Source organism: Rhincodon typus, chromosome 3, assembly GCF_021869965.1.
Source record: "Rhincodon typus isolate 14 chromosome 3, sRhiTyp1.1, whole genome shotgun sequence".
Taxonomy (NCBI): domain Eukaryota; kingdom Metazoa; phylum Chordata; class Chondrichthyes; order Orectolobiformes; family Rhincodontidae; genus Rhincodon; species Rhincodon typus.
This window is the reverse complement of record NC_063334.1, coordinates 50,152,577-50,177,639: the sequence shown is the minus strand read 5'-3', so window position 1 is coordinate 50,177,639 and position 25,063 is coordinate 50,152,577. Positions and strand designations below refer to the sequence as shown.

Below are 25,063 nucleotides of genomic sequence, written 5' to 3'. Positions count from 1 at the left end.
AGCAAAGGGTAAATTAACAGGCTGCATTGTAATATTTATGAATGATGTCTCAGTTTTTAGATAAGATTTTTTTGAGAAAAAAGCAACCAACCTTCACAACATACGTCACACCAGGTCCCAAGATCTTCTCGTTAGAGTGCAACCACCCTCGTGAGGATCTATTGACAAAACTGCCACTATGGTTCCAGTCGTCTCCACCCTGGTGAATGTCTTCTACCTTGGTCCTCTTGTCTGTGCTCATCTTGTTCACGTCCTGCTGGGAACACGGAGTGGTAGAGATAGGGTTACATATATCTACTGCTGCTGTAACTGAACTAGGAGTGCTTGAACTGCCTTGCAGTTTAGAAACTGCAAGGTCTTTTACTGCAGAGGATAAATTTTTGATGCCCAACAGGCTGCCTGTGTTAGCAAATTTCAAATGGGACATCTTTTGGATGAAGGTGCAGAGTGTGGTAGGCCCATCTTCCTGATTCTTGCGGAGCACCTCTGATGAGGTTGGGTACGAAGGCCCTTCGGATGTCGTTGTCGTCGTCGTAACAGTCGTGCCTTTGCCGCTCATTGATAAGTTGTGTATAAGCTCATCGAATGATGTCACTGAATCATTCCTAAAACGATTATACTTTGTACGGTGAAGCATGCCCTTCTATCTGCTTTTCTGCACATGTACATCCAGATCTGACGCAAACTTAGCAAGCGCTTGTTCTACCATAGCAGAACTCTCATAACACCAAAGGTAACCTGATAAATCCAGGCATATGAATACCACAGAAATAAATACGACCCGAAGTACAGAAGTAAGGGCCTGGTCTAGAAGTACTTTGCTAAGACAGAGATCACCGTCCTGCTTAGAGCTGCCAAGCTGCTCGCAGCAAAAGCATGACTCACACAAATGAGAAGACCCTTTTCAACAAAAGGCTCACTGAACACTGCAAATCACTTCCTGTTGCAAAACCATCCACCCACTTACAGCACACTAGAACCAATCAATTTTCAAATTTCCCCTTCCGATTTTGATAGAAGGGCACTTTCACTCAAAGCTGAGGATTTTTTTGCTTTTCTAGAAAGTAGACAGTTTAATCACTGGGAATTTCATCTCCAGTAAAATTATTTCTACTTATGTCTGTTTACTGTATTAGACGACTGTATCATTCAAACCCAGCAAGCTGTATAGTCATTTCAGCGCTACATAGTCATAATATAACATACCATTTTGAAAGCCCCTGCAAATGCTAACATGAATTGGACAATATATTAAATGTAAGAATAGCCTCTAAACGTAGCCACAATGCACAAAATCAAAGTGGATTTGAATAGTGTTATAACTGAGAAAAACAGCTTGACTTTGTGTGTTTAAAAAAACACCCTTTCAAATTAGAAAGATCCCATTTTATCTACTTCAAATTTGAAACTAAGAATAGGGAGATTAAATAAAATGCATCTACTGAATATTTTCATTCCTTATCCATCTAATGTTGCTTTCAGAAATTAGAATTCATGAAATACTGCATTACCTAAACACAGTGGCAACATCCTCAGTATTTTTCAGGTAAAATGGTTTACTCTATTAAAATGAAACTGAATACCTCTGGTGCCAGATCCATAAGATGCATTGTATAAAGCTTCTCTTTCCCCACCATTTTATGAACAAGTTCCTCCTCTCCTGCAGAGAACCACCATTAATAAAAGACAGTGTAAATCTCATTCATAATATGTACTGAATTAATTTTTCAGCATTTTAACTCAAATCTCAAGCATTCCACCCAGAAACGAATGAGGTTTTAATACATAAATTCATATCAGCACATAGAAAAAAGCATTTTCTATCCTATGAGAAAGTGATATTTCCAATCATGTATATTTATTTGAATGAAATGGTAAGGACGCATACCAATAATTCTGTGAATGAAATAGGGCCTTGCTGCATCTGCCAAACGATCCCTTGGGTGTTAATGGCTTTATCCAATAAGAAAGAACCTGGATGACTCATTCAGGATAGGATTTCTGAATAGTGGATTGTTCCATTTTCCTTACAGGTATGTTTCTTTCACATCTAGAAGCTAATCTAATTACTACAATTTGATAGCAATGGTTTGGATTTTTTTTAACAAAAACGTATTTATAATAAATTAATTACTGTAGTTGAGGTGAGGTGCTAATTCAATTGGAAGAGTTTCTTTCACTTACATATCTCTTTTGTCATTCCCCAGAAGATGCATCTAACTGGTCCATTCACATAGCAGAGTGGATGCTGTTCGATTTTTCTGTGACTTGAATGTTAATTACTTTGTTCAATATATCAGATTGTATTACAAATTATTATGGGAAAGAGGATAAGTTGTTTGTAATTTTCAGTATATGTGTGCGCGATGCAAAGTCAAAGCTCACAAAATGTTAATATCGTCATCATTTATAAACCGCTTCGTTAAGAAGGACGGTATATTGATTTACATAGTTATGCAAAGATGTCTAACTGGCACGATTTTGCAAATATTTTAGAAATGATAAATTAAATATTTTAATTTGTGTAAAAATTAGAAAAAAGCATAAAAATCCGGTGCATGAGGTGCATAAAATATAAAGTAACAAAAGATGCCACGAACAGAACTATTTAAATACTGTGTTTTACCATATAAAAGTGATTAAATAAATTGTTAGTAAAGGCAATTGCTAATAAAAACATTTTACGCAAGTGCAGAAATGGCTTATGTATGCCATTGTATCAATCAACCATATATCTGAAATCTGAGCGTGTGTCTCTGAATGCAACATTTGGCGCCTAATAAAGGTGTGATGTATTACCTTTGTTTCATTACCAAGTTAATCTTTTATTGTCTTTGGTAAAATTAATACCTTGCAGCCAATGTATTTCAAGAGTCTGAGTTCAATTTTTTCAGGTAGTAATTGTCATGGAAAAAAATATGGGCATGAGCTCCATTTTATTGTATTTTCGTCAATTATACCTGTGGAGATAGATGTCTGTACAGCCATTTATAGCGATTCATAAAAAAAGGTTGCCTGCCGCAAAAGGCAAAGACAAATGGTGCTCAAAGAGTTAATCATAACTATCACAAATTGCTGTTGCTGCATATGTTATCTCCAGAGATTATTAAGTAAAACTGAGAGACTAAGTGTACCGGAAGAAGCATAACTTGTTTGCATGTAGGTGTTAAGGGCATTTTCATCCAACCAGCGAACAAAGAGAATCCTGCAACTCATTCATTCACTACTGCGTGACTCGCACCACAATATGGACTGCAGCACACAGGTCTGAATGCAGCGGAGAAAATTGCCCTATCGCTATCAAAGCAATATTTTTCTAACAAAAATTCAGGAGTTAATTCATAAACCTTGACAGAAACCTTTTATGTAGTCAAGCCTTATCACGTTCATGCAAATTCTGTTGACTGTTGTAATAATTATATGGATTGAATGGCCTATTAGTTTACAGATTGATTTTTTTAATCTATGGCTAAAGCAGAATAATTTTATTTCTGCTCTAAGAAGTTCTTTGCCTACTTTAATAAAAATCTCGGTCAAAAAATCCATGTGAAACAACTTGTCCATGTTAAACCTCAATTAGTGTTATAATTTATCACAAAGCTACTGGAAATGTGTCTAGCTGGATAAACACAGCAGGCCAAGCAGCATCAGAGAAGCAGGAAGGCTGACGTTTCGGGCCTAGACCCTTCTTCAGAAACCGGCCCGAAACGTCAGCCTTCCTGCTCCTCTAATGCTGCTTGGCCTGCTGTGTTCATCCAGCTCTACACCTTGTTATCTCAGATTCTCCAGCGGTGTGCCACAAGGATCGGTGCTGGGTCCACTGCTTTTTGTCATTTATATAAATGATCTGGATGTGAACATAGAATGTATGATTAGTAAGTTTGCTGATGACATCAAAATTGGAGGTGTAGTGGACAGCGAAGAAGGTTACCTCAGTACAATGGGATCTTGATCAGATGGGGCAATGAGCAGAGGAGTGGCAGATGGAGCTTAATTTAGATAAATGTGAGGTGCTGCATTATGGAAAGGCAATTCAGGACAGGATTTATACACTTAATAGTAGAGTCCTGGGGAGTGTTGCTTGGAGTGCAAGTTTATAGTTCCTTTGGTGGATTTGCAGGTAGATATGATAGTGAAGGTGGGTGTTTAGTATGCTTGCTTTATTGGTCAGTGCATTAGTATAGGAGTTGGGAAGTCATGTTGCAGCTGTACAGGACAGGCCAGGCCTGCTGTGTTTCATTACTGTTTAATGAGTTGTGGGCATCACTGGCAACACCAGCCTTTGTTGTCCAGTTCTAACTGCTCTCGAACAAAGTGGCTTGCTAGTAGGGCAGATAAGTTAACTAAATGTTAACTCAGTTTTCAATCCACAAATGCTGCAAGATTTGCTGAGTTTCTCCAGCAATTTCTATCTATATTAAGGATGGCCAATTTTTTTTTCCCTAAAGGATATCTGTAAACCTGATGGGTTTAGTATAACAATTGATGATCGCTGTCAACATCACTATTACTAAGACTAGCATTATGTTTCCAGATTTATTATTTAAATTTAAAATCAACTAGCTTTTGCAGTAGGATTTGAACCCACATCTCCAGAGCATTAACCTGGGCCATCTGATCACTGATTCAGTGACATTACTAATTTGCCACTGTCTCCCTTGAAATTAAAGACAAAGAGACATCCCAACCTGGTCTGGCCTACATGTGACTCCAGACCCACAGCAATGTGGTTCATTCTTTAATGCCCTGTGGGCAATGAGGGATGGGCAATAAATATTGCCTAGCTATCCTGTGGATGAATTAAAAAAAACTCCACTTTGGAAACCAGCTTTTCAGCCAACTGAGCTACCGAACCCCGTACCTCTTCTAGGTGATGCACTCACAAAGTAACATTGCCTTCTGTATATGTTTTGACGAATGGAGTCGCACACAAGCAGAATTAAAAGAATCCATCAATGTCTTCAAGAATGATCCCTGTTCTGTTACACATAAAGCCAGAGTGCACACAGGAACTGATTAACTTCATGGACAACACAGTATTTAAATTGACACAAAACAACAGACGTAAGATAGCAACAAAAATTTTCTGTTTAAAAAGAAAACTGACACACATCCATACAAAGCCATCAACTTTATTGACCTTTTTGCAGACTAGTGAGGTCACATCAAAAGGGTTGCATGTTGCATCAAGTATTCCACAGTATGTGAAATGCTTTGGGGTGTGATAACATAAATTCTAATCTTGATGAAATAAAACTCTAAAGTATTAAATTGTCCGATTGACACATTGTACATACTGAAAATTCCAATAAATTTTCCCTCATATAGTGGCTCTTGAACTTCTGCAACCTTAAGCTGGAGACTACCCAGTCACTTGCAAGGAATTCGTCACCCCAGTGACTTCAAGTCTTCCTTGTTTTCAGTTATATGGGTATTCCTTTGTTGAAAAGTTTAAAAATGCTCCCTCCTGTTTTCAGCTCTTATCTCCCTTATGCAAGCTACCTCATACAGTCAGAAATCTACAGCACAGAGAAAGGCCCTTTGGCCCACTGCCTCCATGCTGGTCAAAAACAACCACCTCAAAAACAACCACCTTAACCATTCTAATCCCATTTTTTCAGCCCATAGCCTTTTATGCCTTGACATCACAAGTACACATCTAAATACTTCCGAAATGTTATGAGAGATTCTGCCTCTACCATCCTTATAGGCAGTGAGTTCCAGATTCCTACCACCCTCTGAATGAAAATATTTTTCCTCACGTCTTCTAAACTGTCTGCCCGTTACATCAATGCCCCCTGATTATTGATCCCTCCAACAAAGGGAAAAGTTTCTTCCTGTCTGCTCTATCAATGTCCCACATATGTTTACACATCTCAATCATGTTCCATCTCAATTTCCTGTGATCTAAGGAAAACAACCCCAGTCTCTCCAATCTCTCTTAATAACTGAATCACACCAGCTCAGGCAACATTCTGGTAAATTTCCTCTGCACCCTCTCCAGTGCAATCACATACCTCCTATAATGTGGATTCCAGAACTATACAGTACTCTAGCTGTGTTCTAATCAACATTTTATACAGTTCCAGCATAACCCTTCTGCTCTTAATCTCCATGCCTCCACGAATAAATGCAACTATACCATATGGCTTCTTAATCACTTTATCCACCTGTCCCCATAACTTAAGTGACAAGCATACATACACAAGATCCCTCTGATCCTCAGTGCTTCCCAGGTTCTAATGAGTCCCTCATCCCTTGTATTCCCTTGTTTGTCCTGCCCAGGTGCATCACCTGACATTTATCCAAATTGAATTCCATTTGTCACTATTCAGCCCATCTGACCAGCTTCTTGTAGTCTAAGGCTATCCTCCCCACTTAGCAGCCCACCAATTGTTGTATTGTCTGCAAACTTACTGATCAACCCTTCTACATTCAAGTCTAAATCATTTATATCAGCCACAAGCAGCATGTGTCACAACAGCAACACCTGTGACACCCCACTGAACATGGACTTCCAGTCAGAAAAACACATCTCAATCATCACCCTCTGCCATTCAGCCAATTTGGGATCCAATTGCCAAATTTCCTTGGATCCTATGGGCTCTTATACAGAAGCTTATCTAAAGCCTTGCTGAAGTTCAAGCAGAGTACATCAAAAGCTTTGCCTTCATCTACACACCTGGTCATCTCTTCAAAAAGTTCTGTCAATTTGATTAGACATGACATCCTTTAACAAAACCATACTTACTGTTCTTGATTAATCTCTGCCTCTCCAAATGCATATCAATTCTGTCCATCAGAATTGCTTCCGATGGTTTCCCCACCACCGAGGTTAAACTGACCAGTCTGTAGTTTCCTAGTTCCCTTGCTCCCTTCTTCAGCTGGTTGACCTCCAGCACCTCTCCTATGGCCAGACAGTCATTAATTTTTGTTTACCTCCATTCCCCTTGTTTTAGCCCCTCCCTCCTCTTTGCAGCTCACTTCACTCCATTGCAACCCCTTACTTAGCTTTGCAGCTCACTTCGCTCCATTGCAACCCCATACTTAGCTTTGCAGCCCACTTCCACTTGTTGCAGCCCCTCCTCTTTGCTGCGCCTCTTTCCTTTGAAATACCCTCCCTCTTTGCAGCTCATTTTCCCCTTTACTGCATTCTTGCTTACTGAGGCCACTCACTTTCTCTATGCTCCTCCAATCATTGGGTACACCTCTTCTGTGTTGTCTGCTTTAAGTTCATAGTGAAATTTCCCAGGGCATTTGTGGGCCTTTCAGAGGTGAATTTGCCCACTGCCCCCATGTATATTGAGCACTGTTCCTCAATTCTTACCTCTTAGAACAATCGTTCCATCCCAGTGGTCAGTCTAGTGAGTCTCCATTGCAACTAAATTTAGATTATTTAACTTTATTTAGATACTGTTATGATCCCATCTGATACCATTACTGGATCGTAGACTAAGATCTGGCTTGATAGATCATATTTATTTTGCTTTTATTTTACAAAGTGTCTTTTTTTCACCGAAACACAAATATGCAATGCTGGAGATTTGGTTTTTACAAGAAAACAGCAGCTTATTGTTACTGTTATTGAAAAGTGTTATAGACCAGACCAGACGCACCCCCACCTTGCTCAAAATATGTCATTAAGGTAGCCCTGACTCTAACATTTTCATATTTTAAAAGTAGATGTGAAGTACATGTTCCAGATGTGGTGTGACTGGTCTAACTACTTGACATTAAGCAAAACAGAACTTAAACACTATAGTTAAAATACAAACAAAAGAAAGAGGAATTTAGAATAACTTAACTATTGGAAAACTATATTCCGATATAATAATATCCCATAAACACATGCCTTGGCAAAAAGACAAATTCAGACAGATTCTTGCATGCAGTTCTCTAATCCAGGAGGAAAAAAATTGAGAGATTTCAGAGAAAATAGCAGCTAGAAATCATTCACTGAAACAACTCTTCTGACTGCTAAAGTGAAAAAAAAACCTGGAAAGCCTGATTTAAGAGAGTTGGCCACTCTCATTCAAACTGTTTCCATTGTTCCAACATTGTAAAATAAACCTAAAGGCCTCACACATTGTTTACTTAAGCCATCTTCAGTAGTCAGTTCTATACCTCTGCCTTTACAACCTCTCTTCAAAAGATCCAGGACAAAAATGACCTTTTAACGTGACAGTATCATCGCAAAAGAAATTAAGATAAAATAGAATACCAAGCTATTTACAGATAACTTAATTTGAAATACTTCAAAATGCAAAAATATAACTCCATCTAGCCCAATACCATCATGTTACAGTATTCCAACACAAGAGAGAATCCCTTCTCTATCACACTGACAGGTTTGACTTAACTGATTCTTTCAATTCCGAGCCTTGAGAGTTCAAATAGCCTGTTCCTTGATTATTCACGCAACTTAGTTTAGACTTTTTTGGCTTCAAATAACCCTGTCAGAGTTCTTATCAAGCATTGTGATCTGTAACTGTCAAAGTAAAATCCTTACACCGAGGTACACCATTTCCCAGCTGTTCTGAACTATCTCCCGAGTTATAGACTGTGTTTTTACGTTAACTCCAACCAGGTCTTCAGCAAGTTAAAACTAAAGCCTATCCAAGCTGTTGGTTTCACCCCAAACAAAGGAAAATATAAATTTCTGAGGTGCCTAAACCAAAAGCAATCTAATACTTTTCAATGTTTACTCTGTCTGATCATATAACTCTCAAAATGCAAACTAATTCCCATTATCACTTCATGAACTCTCTTCTCTTATTCTGGGTTAAAAAATATATAGTTGCAGAAGTACTCATACTCAGACCTCATACAAGCAAACAAAAACCTACATGTCACTAGTTCAAAACCCAAACTCTAAAATAATGACATTAAAATATACATATATGTCTTGAAACAGGAATTGAAATACAATGCTCTAGTCATCATCTCTAAAATTACAGCGTCCACATTTTTACATTCCAAGTCTCTTCAATAAACAGTATTAGAAAATTGCTTCCTTAAGCCTCGCTTGCTGAGTAAATCCCCTTGTTAGGTTGCTCCATTTTAAGTCATTCCGTTTAAGTTCTGTCAATTAACAGACCTTGAATTCACACCCAGCATCAGGAGTTTCTTTTTAACGTAGGATTGTGTGATTTGATTGATGCTGGAGCTGGCTTTTCTGCTGTTTAACCCTGACTGTTGATGATGACCACTTAGTTCCTGTTGTCCCTCTATTTCATTGACCTTTCTGTCGCTGTTGACCCTCTCTCTTGCTGCCTCACAAGGTTGTGGTTTATGACTGCAGCTCAAGCTGCTGTTCCTGCCTCAACACTTGTCTTGTGTGGTTGTGTTCACAGTCAGGCCAGGGATGTTTGGCAAGAAGGAGAGTAAGAGGGAGTGAGGTTATGCAAGAGAGGATCAGTGAGAGGAAAGTTCATCGAGCACAATTGTCTGCACATGGGAGGGTCCTGAAGCAGCTGAGGCGATGAGCCAGTGGGTTTGTGAACAGAAGAGGTGGAAAGCTGGAAGGTCTGGGATTATGACACATGGCAAGCCAGAGGATTTGGGAACAGGAGAGGTAGAATGCTAGACAGTTGAAATTGGGAGAAATGGAGGAGGTAGAGAGGCACAGCATCAGCTGGTGAGCCAGAGGTATGTAGGAAGGGTCAGAAATTTCTTCTTTATATTTTAATTTTATTTTATTTTAAAATAGTTTAATTTATAAGAATCAGAATGTAACACAATAATGTATTTCATCTTATGAAATATAATGTTTTAATGTTTTTCTTACAGAACTTAACTACAGATTTTACATTGGGTATAATAGGAAAATCCGATTTTCTTAACATTGTTTCATTTAAAGTTGTTCTTTTCAGGAGTAAAACTACAATGTTAGTTAAGGAATTATTGCACCTGCAGATTAATTTTCTTGCTTTTCAAACAACAACATTTAATAATTTCTCAATATTTAAGCAAAATTTTGTTTTTCTATTGCGCCAACATTAAATTGAACAACCTCACATTTCCCCATACCGTATACCATGTGACACTTTCTTCCCCACTCATTTCATCAGTCTGTATTTGCAAACTCTTTGGGCAAACCCTAGTGTCTTAGTTTTTCATCAGGAATCAATTTTTAGATTTTTGCAGAAAATGATCTATGAGTTGCCCCACCCACACGTGCAAAGCTGGCCAATTAAGAAGCCACCGACAGGAACCTTGTCCAATAAAGATCTGTACAAGAAGTGGACCAAATGTAAATCCTGAGACTCAGCGTGCCTGTCATTTCTACCTCTGCACTGCCACTGTAGACAGAGGAACCACGAGAGCTTCAAGGTGGAGGCACTGGCTGAAGGTGTAAATAAATTACTAAAATAAATTGCCCCAACAGCTTTTGGGCCATCATTGTGAATAGGAACCCTTCCACAAGATTATCAGTGCCTTCTGGTGTGACCAAGTGGCACCCACAGCTCCGAAGTGGGGTGGTGTTAATTGCAAGTCCATTGGTTCCCTGGCCTGCTATAGGAGGCCACTTGTTATCACCAGCTAGGCTTTGGCTCGGAATCAAAGATTGGCAGATTAAACTGTATCAGACGAATAGGTTGCCTTTAAAGAGAAGGTGTTTTGGGTACAGTCAGGGTGCATTCCCACAAGGTGAAAAAGCAGATTAAAGTATGAATTCCCTAAATGGTGTAGAAAGGTGCATATTTCAGATGTCATATTAATAATACTACTGAAAACCATACTGACTATAGGAAGTTATGAGGGCAAGTGAAAAGTGAAATGAGAGGCAAAGAGATGATCTGAGGAGAAATTGGCAGCTAACAAATGCGAAACAGACGTCCATTATTACCATATTAAAAAGTGAAAAGGGGGAGAAAAGAGTACAGTTGATTAGAAACAGAAACATTTGGAAGCACAATGAAAGTTATAGTTACAAGATCATACAATAAAGAGGAAATATTACAAAGTCTGCTATATTTAAAGTTGATACTTCGTCAGGATAGATGCGTCCAAGGATTTTAAAGAATGTAAGAGTGGGAGTTGTGGAAGTGCAGAGCATAATCATCTAAATAAGTTCTGAAAAGGAGCACAGGCCAATCAGTTTAATATCAGTGGTGAGAAAGCCTTTAGAAACATAAACTAGGACAAAATTAAAAGTCATTTGCATGTTTGATGTAATTAAGAAAGCCAGCACAGGACTGTTAAAGGCAAATTGTGCTTAACTAACTTGGTTAAATGTTTTGATCAGAAAACAGAATTGATAAGAATGTTAGGGTTGATGTGATTCAGCATGCTTGACTTTATTGCTCAGTTCTTTGAGTATAGAATTTGGGAATTCATGTTGAGATTGTACAAGACTTTAATGAGGCCTCTTCTGGAATACTGTGTCCAGTTCTAGTTGCTAGTTATAGGAAGGATATTATTAAGTTGGAGAGGATTCAGAAGAAATTTAACAGGATGTTGCCTGGTATAGAATGTTCGAGTTATAAAGAAAGATTGGACAGGCTGGGACATTTTTCACTGGACCGTAGGAGGTTGAGAGACAATCTTACAGAAGTTTATAAAATAATGAGGGGTATAGATAGATTTAATGGTAGTTGTCTTTTCCCTAGGATAGGGAATTTCAAGACTAGGGGGCACATTTAAGGTGAGAAGAGAAAGATTTAAAAAAGACATGAGGGGCAAATACCTTACACAGAGGTGGCTCTTGTGTGGAATGAACTCCTTGAGGAAGTGGTGGATGTAGGTACAATTACAATGTTTAAAAGGTATTTGGATAAGTACATGTATAGAAAAGGTTTGGAGGGATATGGACCAGGAGCAAGCAGATGGGACTAGTTTAGTTTGGGATTATGTTCAGCATGGACTGGTTGGACCGAAGGGTCCATTTCCCTGCTGCATGACTCAATGGCTCTGTGCATTGATATTTGAAAGCTATTTAGTAAGGTGTCACAAAGTTGCAGCCTGTGGAATAAAAGAGACATTGGATGCAAAATCAACTGAGTGACAGGAAATGGAGTAAAAGTGAATGATTATTCTTCAGACTAGAGAAAGGTATACAGTGCAGTTGCCAGGATTTGGTGATATGCCACTGCTTTTCTTGATATATAAATAATGAACTAGACTTTGGGTGTGCAGTGTATAATATCTAATTTTTTAAAAAGATAATACTCTCTAGTTTTGCAACCGGAGGGGATTGAATTCAAAAGGTGATAGACAGATTAGCAGAATGGGAAGACAGATGAAATTCCGTGCAAAGCAGTGTGAAGTGATGCATTTCTGCTTATCCAGAATTGATAAAATGTAGAGTGGCAATTCAAAATGAAGGATACAATTCCTAACAGGGGTGCAGGGGCAGAGTCCTGAGGTATATGTGAATAATTGGAATTTGGTAAAATAGGTTGAGAAAACGTTCAAAAGAATTATGTGAACCTGGGAAAAGAGAACAGAAGCAAAGAAACTATGTTAATCATTTATAAGATATTGGTTCAATCTCAACAGGACTATTGTGGCCAATTCTGAACAAAGCATTTTAGGAAGGCTGTAAAGATTTTTGACAAAGTCTTTCACTTGGTTCCGTTTACGCAGGCAGCACACAAACATTGTGCATCCTCCTCATTTTTAATGATCGCAGCGTGCAATCCTGTGCCAAATGCACTGCTGACCAGCTGTGTGCTGAACAGGGACTAATTAGTACATATTTTAGCCAGCCTGCACGCACATCCTAAAAACAGCATGCTACTCTTAAAGGGGAGTCACACTCATTGTGTAGGAGCTGCTGAGATTCTCTGTGGAAGGAGGCGTACAGCGAGACAGTCAACAGAAAAAGGAGAGAGAGCACTCAGGCATTCCAGAATGGCACTGGCTACTTTAGCACAGGAGGTGTAAAAGATGCAGGCAGCGTTACACTCACCTCTTACTATTCCCATTACTTAAACAGTCATACAACACAGAAACAGACCCAACTTGTCCATGCTAACCAGACATCCCGACCTGACCTAGTCCCATTTGCCAGTTTTTGTCTCATATCCCTCAAAACCTGCCAATTCACATACCCATCCAGGTGCCTTTTAAATGTTGTAATTGTACCAGCCTCCACCACTTCCTCTGGCAGTTCATTCCATATATGCACCACCCTCTGCATGAAAAAGTTACCCATTAGGTCCTTTGAATCTTTCTCCTCTCATCTTAAACCTATGCCCTCTAGTTTTAAACTCCCCTGCACCAGGAAAAAAAAGCCTTGTTTATTCACCCTATCCATATCCCTCATGATTTTATAAACCCCTGTTAATTTGAATTTGAATAATTAATTGTTGTGTGTATTCAATATGAAATATGGTGAAAAGCGTGTACCATGCATTGGCACCATTCTTATTAACTTAAAGTAAAATAAAAAATAAAGAAAGATAACTTAAAGAGAATCCAACTTTTCCTTCTCTGCTGCTACAGTCCTCCTTTGGGCTTCACCAGCCCATGCCATGCTGCTGCCAGAGGCCCACTCCACTCAGAAGCGAGAGTCCTGCTTTAAGCTTTACAGGGTGGCTGAGTCTGTAGCCGCACTGCCTCTGAAAACACCATCGCTGCTCTGTTCTATAAGGTCACCCCTCAGCCTCCAACACTCCAGGGGGAAAAAAAAGCCCCAGCCTATAAAGCCTTTCCCTGTACCTCAAATCCTCCATGCCCAGCAACATCCTCGTAAATCTTTTCTGAAGCCTCTCAGGTTTAGCATCCTTCCTTTAGAAAGGTGACCAGAATTGTTTGCAGTATTCCAAAAGTGGCTTTACCAATGTCCTGTACAGGTGCAAGATGACATTCCAACTCCTATATTCAATGTTCTAACCAATGAAGGCAAGCGTGCCAAACGCTTTCTCCACCACTACAACTGTGTGGAATGTATCTATTCTGTGTATTCTGAAGTATCTCCTTACATATCTGCACTGCATTTCTATTGACCTATCCTTTAATCTAATTTTCGCTTTAGCCAGTTCTGCTTTCATGCCCTCATAACTCACCTTACTTAAAATTTGAAGAAAAATGGTCTGAGATCAAATCCACTCCTCTCTCGATCAAACTGCGTAAAAAAGCCAAAAATATGGTTGCTGTTACCTAGGGTTGCCTTCGCTATGAGAACTTTAATGAATCCTTTTGTATCACACAATATCATGTCAAGCATAGCCTGTTCTCTTGTTTATGGAAAGCACATCACTCAACCATTGCATGACAATCACTAATACTGTTTTCTCACTCTTACAGATGGCCCAGAACATGAAAAAGTAGGTCAGAACCAAAGGGGGACAGATATGCCTGCTTCACCCGAATTCCCTAGTTGAGATGGTACTCTGAATCATGAAGATGATTGTGACAAAGTCTGTTAATCCTCACTGAGACTACCCAGGATCATGGTATGTTCTTGCTTTATGCTCCATTTCAAATCCCAACTCAACCTTCCTATATGGCATGATGCAATAGCATGGTATGACCGTGGATGTTTTGCCATCCCATCCCACTGTCTCATCCCAACCTTCCTCTTTTGCTTGCAGATATCCAAAAGCTACTCCTTGGCAAACCAATGAACCTTTGGATAAGGGTGAAGCCTCTGAGGATGAAACACCAACAATTAACCTGGCAATCCACTACCTGTTTAGATACTGGCATTGCGCGCACTTAGAGGATAATATAGAGTCAGGACATGCACATAGTGAATCACTGGGCCTGAATGGACTACAGTCAAACCAGGGAAAATGGACAGTTTGTATGCCAGCTTTCTGGAGTGGAAGGACACACATATGTTCAGCTACAGTGGACTCAGATGGCAATTTCAATGACAGGTTCTTCAGTAGAGGAATCCAAGGTTACAGGGAAAAGGCAGGAAAATGGATGTGAGCAATGTTGGATCAGCCATAATTAAATGGTGGAGCAGGCACAAGCACTGAGTAGTCTTGGAAACCACAAAATCATTCTCCAACTCTGAGATCTTCATGATTCAGAGTACCATCTCAACCAGAGAATTCGGCTGTTGCAGACATATCTTGTCCCCCTTTGGTTCTGCTCTGCTTCTCCAAATCAGAGATTTCAGAGGATTCTGACTCACCTACGAGAATAAGTAGAACTAGAAATTTAAAGTGCATTTTAACACATAAATTACTGTAAGTCTGACTCCCCTGATTAATCACTGGACCTTGATGTACCCCCCCTACCGACTCTCCTCATTCCTGAAATCCTTTCCCTGAGACCCCCCATCCAAACATTTAATTCCCCCTATGGCCCAATCCAACACCCTGCATCTATACTCCCTGACACCCACCCCCTCCTAGAACTGACTCCCTGACCTGATCCAACACAACCCCTGTACCTGGCTTCAACACAGCTCCCACTGACCACCACTCCTGAGACAGCGCAGCAATACCATTCAATTCCTACTCAACAACCCTCTTTCAACCCAATCCTGCCTCTTCGACACCTGCCCCTTTCCTACTCCAAATTCCTCTCCTCCCCTAACCCAGCTTCTCGGTACAATAACCCTCAACCAGAGCTGACCTCTACACCCACCACCCCCACCCTGACTCACCCTACATGCTCACCCAACTGACCCCCAAAATCTCTGCCATCCTGCTACACAAACATTCGTTGCCCAGACCACATTCACACCCAACCACCTGTCACTGTAATTATCTGCCACCCAACCCCTTTACTCACTCACCTCACTCACACTTAAAATCATTAAATTACATTGAAAGTTAAATAAGACAATTTAAATAAGTTTGGAATAATTAAATAACAATGTCATTAAATGTTTAAGATTCACATTTGCAGCTACTCAATTATATTAAAAGTTTAAATTCCTTATCTGTCCTTTAAGTTGTCCTTTAAGTGGCATTCCTAGTTTCTCAGCATAATGGTGGGGGTGGGGGAGGGGTTGGCTTTTCTCCACTTCCTCTGAAGCAGTATTAAACCCCACCCAACTTTTTACAGTGGAGGCTTCAGGGAGTGGCATGCAACAGAGACTGGCCATGGGCAAGTAAGTGGGTAGTTTTTTCCAGAAATTGGCATGGGTTGGAATATTTCCAACATCAGTTGGAAGTTCTAGATCACTGAATCACAAACGGAGTAATTCTTCAACTTAATCTCTATTTCTTTCAAATACCCCAACATCCTACACTATTAATCCTGCATGGCCTCTGCACTGTCTACTCATTCTCGTGGGACAACACATCACCTTTGCCCATCAGCACCATCACTAACATCTGTTCTAAGCACTTTCATCTCACTCATTCCCTTCCTTTGTTTCATTTCAGGAGGAATCTGCCAATAATAGGGCAGAGAGAGCCAAGATGGTTGGTGGGACACCCAAAATTTGGCTCCTCATTCCCTATGAGGGAAGGATCTTGGTGCTGGCCAGTGAGGACCGAGACAACTTGTGGTGAGGTCAAAACATCCATGTGCCAGCATTAACCCCCCTTCCCACTGTGAATATATTGTTAACATGACACAGTATCTATGCCTTGTTTGCAATGCATTCTCTGTTCTTTCTTAGGCAGGCATGAACAGCATTAGCCTGGTCACAGCATCCAAGTAGCCAAACCCACAAGACATCTCCTCCTCCACTTCTGAGGAAAAGTTCACAGACCCCTCAAAGGACACACTGGCAAGGCTGTCTCCGGCACCCCTCACCGGCTCAGACACTGACACTTCGTTGGTACATTATCTAGACTAGAGTCAATAGCACTTGCTAGTGAACAGATCACTGGCATGTCCACACAGCTAACCAAGAAAGAAACACCCGGGGTCACTGGCACTCAGAAGCCTGCCAGACACCAGGAACTTGCTCAGCCTGATGTAAGCCATTTGTGACTTCATTGAAATCCACAAGAAACCACAGAAGCAGCTGGCAGATTTGTCAGAGGCACTCGACAAATTAACTCAAAGGTTGGAGGAGGACACCACCAATGCTCTTTGCACCATGATGCCTCTGGCAATCAAGCATCCAGATGCCTCACTGGACAGGCTGCTTTGGAGAGCTAGGTCCAGCACACCTACAGGCTATGGTGAATAGCCAATTTCTTTTTCCCAGGGTAGGGGAGTCCAAAGCTAGAGGGCATAAGTTTAAGGAGAAAGGGGAATGATTTAAAAGGGACTTAAGGGGCAACTTTTTCATGCAAAGGGTGGCACATGTATGGAATGAGCTGCCAGAGGAAGTGGTAGAGGCTGGTACAATTACAACATTTAAAAGGCATCTGGATGGGTATACAAATAGGAAGTGTTTAGAGGGATATGGGCTAAATGCTGGCAAATGGAACTAAATTAATTTAGGATATCTGGCCAGCATAGATGAATTAGATGGAAGGGTATGTTTCCATGCTGTACAACTCTGTGACTCTATGACTCTACTGCACTCTATTTCTTTAGCTATTGGGGCTCATCACCAACAAGTAGGAACAGGAAAAAAGGACATTGACCTCACTGTGAGTGCCCCTTCCTCGCAAGGAGTCAGGTCAGTGCCAAAATGCACACAGCTGATTGAGGAACCATATACAGGCCCTGCAGAAGTCTCCTCTCATTCCAAAGATGGCCAGACCTTCCACCTCCATTCCACACATCACACTCAGCCCTTTGGGAGTTCAAGCCAAGAAGGCTCCCACTGCCTCTGGGCAGGGCACACTCAATATATCTGGGCTGTTTAGTTCAAAATGCCGACAGACACCATTGTATGGCATGTTACCTCCACCCCAAGACACCAAGACATAGTGGGAGAGAAAGGAAGAGGAGGCCTTCTGAGGGGTCAGTGACACAATTGTGAATACATTCTTACATTTGTAAACGTATGTTCAATTTTCCATCAACAGCTGGGTGAGTGAATATCAGTCTAGCCACAACTACAAGAACAAAAGTACGGAGGCTAGCTATCCTCAGTGTTGTATGATGTTTTATGGTTCAAGGTGTGAAGTGAATAGTTTCTGCACTATGTGGAGGCCATAGAACCTTGGACAGTGATTACTACTTTGGCAAATTGGGTGCATCTTCCTACACAACAATACATTGCTTGTGACCAACAGGGCTTGGGCCAGGATTTGTAAACCACTCAGTAGGTCAGTGCTTATGGTTACATAGCATGAAGCGCTTGCAGATTTAGCTTTAGTTTATGGGTGCCTATGTAATGCAGTTGCCTTTGAAGGGCCTCAGAACTATCAAAAGTGAAGCCTCATCCTTCACAGAATGAAAGACTAATATTGCCAAATGGGTATGGAGCAGCCAGTTTCCACTCCACTGCTCAGTTGTTATTTGCAGAACAATAGAAGGAAACAGTGTTCATGCTTCTTGCAGTGAGCCTCAGACTCAGCCTCTCAACCTTGGTGAACACTAATATTGTACACATTCATTTCTTGGTTGCTGTCTCCATCAACCCCATCACTTTTGAACTTCCCACATTCCCTACCCAACAGTTCCTTTTCTCATTTTGCCACCTGTCACCCAGGCAAACCAAACCAACATGCCAAATGTAATTGTCCACTCTTCCTCCATTAAAGCCAGGGTGTTGCTGACTGTCAATGACACACCAACTCCAAGTTACCCCTTTCTCCCCAAAACTCTATCACCTCCCCCTCTTATATATTGACTTTCCCACTCCGCCCCTTCACAAATGTTGTTCCCTTATAGCCGAGCATGTTGCCTCCAACCCTTACCACAGAGTTCCTTCCTGTACCAGTGAACCTTAATATCACCCCCCTTCAATTTCAGTGGACAGACTCCCCAGGACTAAGAGGAGCCCACCCCCGTGTGGTTGAAGTACAAGCCAGTTATTATTTACCACTTATGCTGCAGGCACGCGATGCAGGTGTGACAATGATGTAGCATGGTGACAGAGCAATATGTGCACACCCTTGACCGATGACTGCTGACAACCATGATAGCTGCCTGGTTTTGTGTCTGTACTAACCAGCACGGCAAGACAAAAGTACCAGGAGTCTTAAGTTCTGGCTGAGGTGGCAAAGTGCAAAAAGTCAAGGCAAAGCAGGGACTCTTTAAACATCCAAGCCTTCCTCCTTTAATATGAAAGATCACTAAGAGACCAAGCAATCAGTCCTGAGGTGCACCCTGGTCCAATCCATGAAATTGGTGCCTGTACATGGACACAAATGTCTTTGGAGCAGCATTCTCATAAAAAGTGCTGGTACACTCAAAAATGTAGCATTGAAGTACAGAATCCCATTGTAAATAGATCAGAGATATATCATGGTAATGTGGTACCAGAAACAGCTCCCAATTTATGAGAAATTGTGTATAAATTAATACAAAATAACATGACTTGATCTTCTGTGATTTCCACTGATTTCATTTTCATTCCTTTAGCTGCTTTTAAAAACTGAGGTGTAGCAGAAATGTATGTAAATGACAATGATGTAACAGATGACATGACTCTGACATTAACAGGAGAGAAGATATCAGAGTAAAATGAGCAACCAAAGAGACAGGTCTTAAACACTGCTCATAAAGAGCTATATTTAGTAATCTGAAATGGACAGAATGAAATAAGGGAGTGATATATAACATCAGGAGCTTAAGAGTCTTATTTACAAGTTAGACAGCTTGCACCTCAACTGGGCCGCTATCATTGTCCTTTAAAAATTGGGTTAGAAGAGCAAAGTGATCTAGGAACATGAATACACAACTACTTAAAAGCGGTAATACAGTTTGGTAAGGCCAAGAAAATAAAACACTGATTTATTTCTGAACAGATAGAACTTAAAAGTAAAGCAGTTACACTAAACTTCCTGAAGTCCTCAACATTGCAGATCCCAGTCTTCAACCAATTGTCCACACCGACCTGCTGAAGAGCATCCCACACAGACCCAACCCCCTGCTCTAACTTTTACCCTGCATTTCCCATGGCTAGTCCACCTAGACTACACATCCCCAGACACTACAGGCAATGTAGCATAGCCAGTCCACTTAACTTGCACATCTTTGGACTGTGGGAGGAAACTGGAGGACAGTCACCCAAGGCTGGGATTGAACCCCCATCCCTAGCATTTGAGGCAGTAATGCTAACCGTTAAGCCACTGTGCCACCAGAAATGGCTAAATGCAGTGGGTATAGCAAAGGTTGTAGATGTCAACAACTTTCTGGCTGTTTTGCTGAAGAACTGTGATCCAGAATTAGCAATGCCTCTCCAAATTATTTTAGTATAGATATAGCACTAGCAGTAACCAACTAGGTGGAATATTTCCCAATTATGTCTTGTCCACAAAAAAGCAGGATACATCAAGTTCAGTCAATCCCAGGACATCCTTTTGTCATCAGGTGATGGGATGTTCATTGATAATTGCACAAGTGTACAGCTCCTTCACAAGCTCTCATAATGAAGCAGCAGCATCTGCTTGCATCAAAATCTGGATGACATTCAAAGTTGGAATGATAAATGGCAAATAATATTCGTGCAACACAAACGCCAAACAACGATTGTCTCCAACAAGCAAAGTATAACCATCTCCCCTCAGCGTCAATGGCATTACTACATTGAATCTCCCACCATGAACATCTCAATCATCACCAATTACTAGAACCTCGACTGGAACAGTCACATAGATACTGTAGCCACAGGAGCAAATTGAAAACTAGGTATACTGTGGTGTATGACTCTCCTCCTGACTGTCCAAAGCCTTTCTACCATCTACAAGTCATGAGTTAGGTGTGTGAAGGAATTATCTCCACCTGCCTGGATAATGGAGCTCGATCAACACTCAAGAAGCTTGATAACATCTAGGACAAAGTAGCCTGCTCGATTGGCAAACCATTCATCACCTCAAATATTCATTACTTGCAGCATAGGTGTTACGACATTATGGGGGAGCACTCTAATAATCAAGACTTCCAACAATTGCACAATAGCATAATGTGTTAATTCAATTTCAAAAACGAATCATTCCACTCTTTTGTACTACTATCCAGAATAAAAGAAACATTCATCAGGCTTCTTTAATGAACTTGTAATAATCTATTAATTATAAACAAAATATATTCTTAAAACAGGTACAACTGCTGATGAAATCCTAAACTATGATTCAGAAGTAAAACTATAACCCCTTAATCCCACACACAGTCAAATTCACACAGCACAAAACAAAAAGATAGTTTTATGCAGAGATGGTTTTTTTCCAGGAGGCAGAAAACGGAAAAGCAATTTCTGTGTGTCAAGGGTCTGGAAATGAATAACACAATATGAAGATTTGTCACATCAGCTGAATTTTCTGTCAATTAAGTTGAATTGCTGACAGGCAAAAGTTAATGTAAAATAGCCAAATCAGAATCCAACAAAATTGGATTTAATCTCTGAAAATTAGTTACAGTGTCACATTTCAGTTGTTACCAGGTGGACAGAACATTCTACTGGGAAGACAATTTCAGGACATAGCTTGCTGCCTCTGGGATGTCTTTTATCTACTGCCCTTGTCCTTCTAGGTAGAAGTGGTCATGGGTTTAGAAGGTGCTGTCTAAGGATCTTTAGTCAATTTCTGTGTGTACCTTGTATATGTACACACTGCAGTTACTAAGTATCAGTGGTAGAGAGTACGGATGCTTGTGCATCTGGTGCCAATCAAGAAGTCTGCTTTATCCTGGATAATGTCAAGTTTCTTCAGTGCAAGTGTTTTTGCACTGATATGTTAGGCTCTGCCATCATTGAGGATAGCAATCTTTGTGGTGCCCTCTCCTCCAGTGAGTTTAATTATCCACCACCATTCTCAACCGGACATGGCAGGACTGCAGAGTTTAGATCCAATCCATTGGCTGTAGAACTGCTTAACTCTGTCTGTCATTTACTGCTTATGTTGTTTGAGCATGCAAATAGTCCATTTTAGTGGTTTACCAGGTAGACACCTAATTCTTAGTTATGCCAGGTGCTGCTCCTGGTGTGCCCCACTACATTGAATCTGGATTGATCTCTTGGCTTGATGGTAATGGCTGAGTGGGGGATATGCTAGGCCACAAGTTTGCAGATTGTTTTGGAGTATGATTTTGCTGCTGTTAATCACTCACAGTGCCTCATAGATGCCCAGTCTTGAATTGCTAGATCTGTTTGAAATCTGCCCCATTTAGCACAGTAATAGTGCAACATAACAGAGGGTAGTCTCAATGTGAAGGTGGCACTTCACCGCCACAAGGAATGTGTGGTGGTCTGTCTCAGATACGATCATGGACAGATGCAGCTGCAGCTGGCAGATTGGTAAGGATGAAGTCAAGTATGCTCTGCCCACTTCTTGGTTCCCTCGCCACCTGCCACAGACCCAGTCTAGCAGCATGTCTTTTAGGACATGAACAGCTTGATCAGTAATGCCACTGCCAATGTGACGGTCTTCACTGACAGTCCTCACTGACAATAATATGACAAAATCTTTTGAGGTGAAGACAGGGGTCAAGCAGGGATGTATAATTACCCCCATCATTTTCTCCGTTTTCATCTTCACCATTCTTCATCTCGTCAATAACAAGTTTCATAGCAACATGGACAGTGTCTACAGGATGGACAGAAAACTTGATGAAAAATGAATGCCAGACAGCTGAAAGCCAAGAAAAAAATAATGTCAACCTCACTAGTGAAACTTCAATTTGCAGATGACATTGTTATTTCTGCTCTCTTGAAAGAGAATCTCTTCTCAGAAGCAGTCCAAAGAATTTGTCTGAGCTTCAATCTCAAGAAGACTCAAATGCTTTACCAACTCATCTAGGTCATGTTCCAGTCCATCCGTCCACTAAGATCAATGTGAAATCCTTCCAAGTGTGGAACTTTTCCCTTAGCTGGGAATTTATCTCTCATCTTATGCTGATATTGATGCCGAGATTCAACATTGCATTCAACCTGCAAGCATCGACTTAAGATGTTTAAAAATGACAGTCTTCGATGACAGTGATATTCTTGCTGATACCAAGATCCTTGTGTATAAGGCAGTCATCCTTCCGACTATTCTGTAACTTGGATTACATATAGACATCACCTCAAAATCCTTGAGAAGTATCAATTTGATTCTCCAATCAACTGGGAGGACAGTCCACCAACATCAGTGTCAGTGAACCAGCTAATAGCACCTGCATCAAGCCCATGGTCATCCAAAACCATCTCCGCTGGGCTGGCCACGCGTTTAGGATGCTTGAGTTCCAACCACCAAAACAAATCTTTTGCCCAGCTCAAGGAAAGCACTCAAGGAAACTCAAGGAAACAAGAGGAGTACAAAGGAAGCATTTTAAAGACTTTCTGAAGGCTTCTGTCAAGAAATGCAACATAAGTGTGGCTCAGTGGTTAGCACTGCTACATTACAACAGCAGGGACCCAGGTTCGAATCCAGCCTTGGGTGGCTGTCTGTGTGGGGTTTGCACATTCACCCTGTATCTGTGTGGGTTTCCTCCCATAGTCCAAGATGTGCATGTAAGGTGGATGAGCCATGATAAGTACATGATTACAGGATAGTTTGAGGGGTAGGTGTAGGAGGAATGCTCTTTGGAGTGTGGTGCAGACTTGATGGGCTGAATGGTCTTTCCCTGCACTATAGGGATTCTAGATGCCAAAGCATGAACCAATGACCAGTGACATGGAATTTCCTAGGTGGGCAATCATATGTATTGCCTTTAACTGTCAATCCCTTTGTCTTCTTCCCATTTTCTTTTTCTCCCCCTCTCTTACTGTCTCCATCTATTCACTTCACACCCTTCTTCCCCCAAACCACACCCCTCATCAGCATAAATACCACCATTTCCAAGCTGCTTTCAGTTCTGCTGAAGGGTCACTGGGCTCAAATGTTATCTCAGTGTTTTTTATCCACGATGCAGATCCAGAACTGCTGAGCTTCTCCAGAACATTTTGTTTTCTTCTCAGGTTTCCTGCATCTGCTGTTCTTTGTTTCATTTTACTATATTTTTTTCAAATTTGGATGAATAAGAGATCATCCCGTAGAAACTTACAAAATTCTTAAAGGGATAGGCTGAATAGTTGCAGAAAGCACATTTCCCGTGGCTGTGGCGTCTGGAACCAGAAGCACAGTCTCAGAATAAAAGGCAAGACATTTAGGACTAAGATGAGGAGGAACCTCTTCACTCAACAAATGGCGAACCTTTGGAATTCTCTACTCACAGGGCTGTGGTAGCTCAGTAATTAAGTAAATTCAAGAGAATGGTGGATTTTTCGTTGCTAATGACATCGAGGGATATGAGGATTACACAGGAATATGGTGGTGACGTTGATGACCAGCCATGGTCTGTGTATCTAATACAGACTTCAGTCTAAAAGGAGAGGCTGCTTGCAGTTGTCAAGTAGTGTACATGGTCATTCTTTATATGTGAGCCATGACAGGTGGGTTTTCCAACTACAGGGAACATCACAACCAAATCTGATTCTTATTTATTCAAAAGCATAACATTTTAGCTGAGGACAAGAAGTTATCAAATGTCGGTTATTTCAGTTGTGAAAATGCTGACCCATTTTATCATCTTCCTCAACTCCACAATTAGTTGTGGTGCTAGTATAGGCCATCTGGGATCATGTGACCAGGCTCACATGAAAGATCAAACTGGGACACCTCTGTTCAATATATTTCAATATTACTTCACATTATATTTATTCACTTCTAATTGGGAGATCAGCAATAATGTTTGTACACAAAAATCAAGTGTGTCAGAATTTATTATAAAGACAAGCAAAGTGGCTCATTATATTCACAATTCTTTGGACATTGAACAGTTAGACCGTAACAGCTGAGTAGATGGTGAATTGAGACAAATATTTCCACTGATGATAGAAGATGATCTGACATTTCCTGCAATTTTTCCAGCTACGTTTCAGAAAATAAAAATCAATAATACGCAGAAGGGAAAAAGTTGTAGCATTTATTGCCCCTTTGTCAGGCAAATGTCAACCTTAAATAGTTGTTAAAATGACAGTTAATTTAAAGAATTTCCACGTAAATTTTCTTTTAAAATGTCTTGCAAATGCTTGAATGTACTTTGTTATTTTTGGAATTTGCAGGTATTACAAATTTAACGAAAGCTTCTGAACGCGCATAAAAAGAGCACACACATA

General features: G+C 40.6%; 1 protein-coding gene across 1 annotated transcript in view; it reads right to left on the bottom strand.

Annotated features, from left to right (window-relative positions):
- Window positions 1–637, bottom strand: part of shc3 (SHC (Src homology 2 domain containing) transforming protein 3) — a 212,357-nt gene extending 211,720 nt beyond the window's left edge. The window contains exon 1 of the mRNA XM_048595005.1: window positions 92–637. Within this exon, the coding sequence (XP_048450962.1) occupies window positions 92–637 (546 nt within the window). The remainder of the gene's footprint in view (window positions 1–91) is intronic.
- Between the last annotated feature and the right edge of the window lie 24,426 nt (window positions 638–25,063).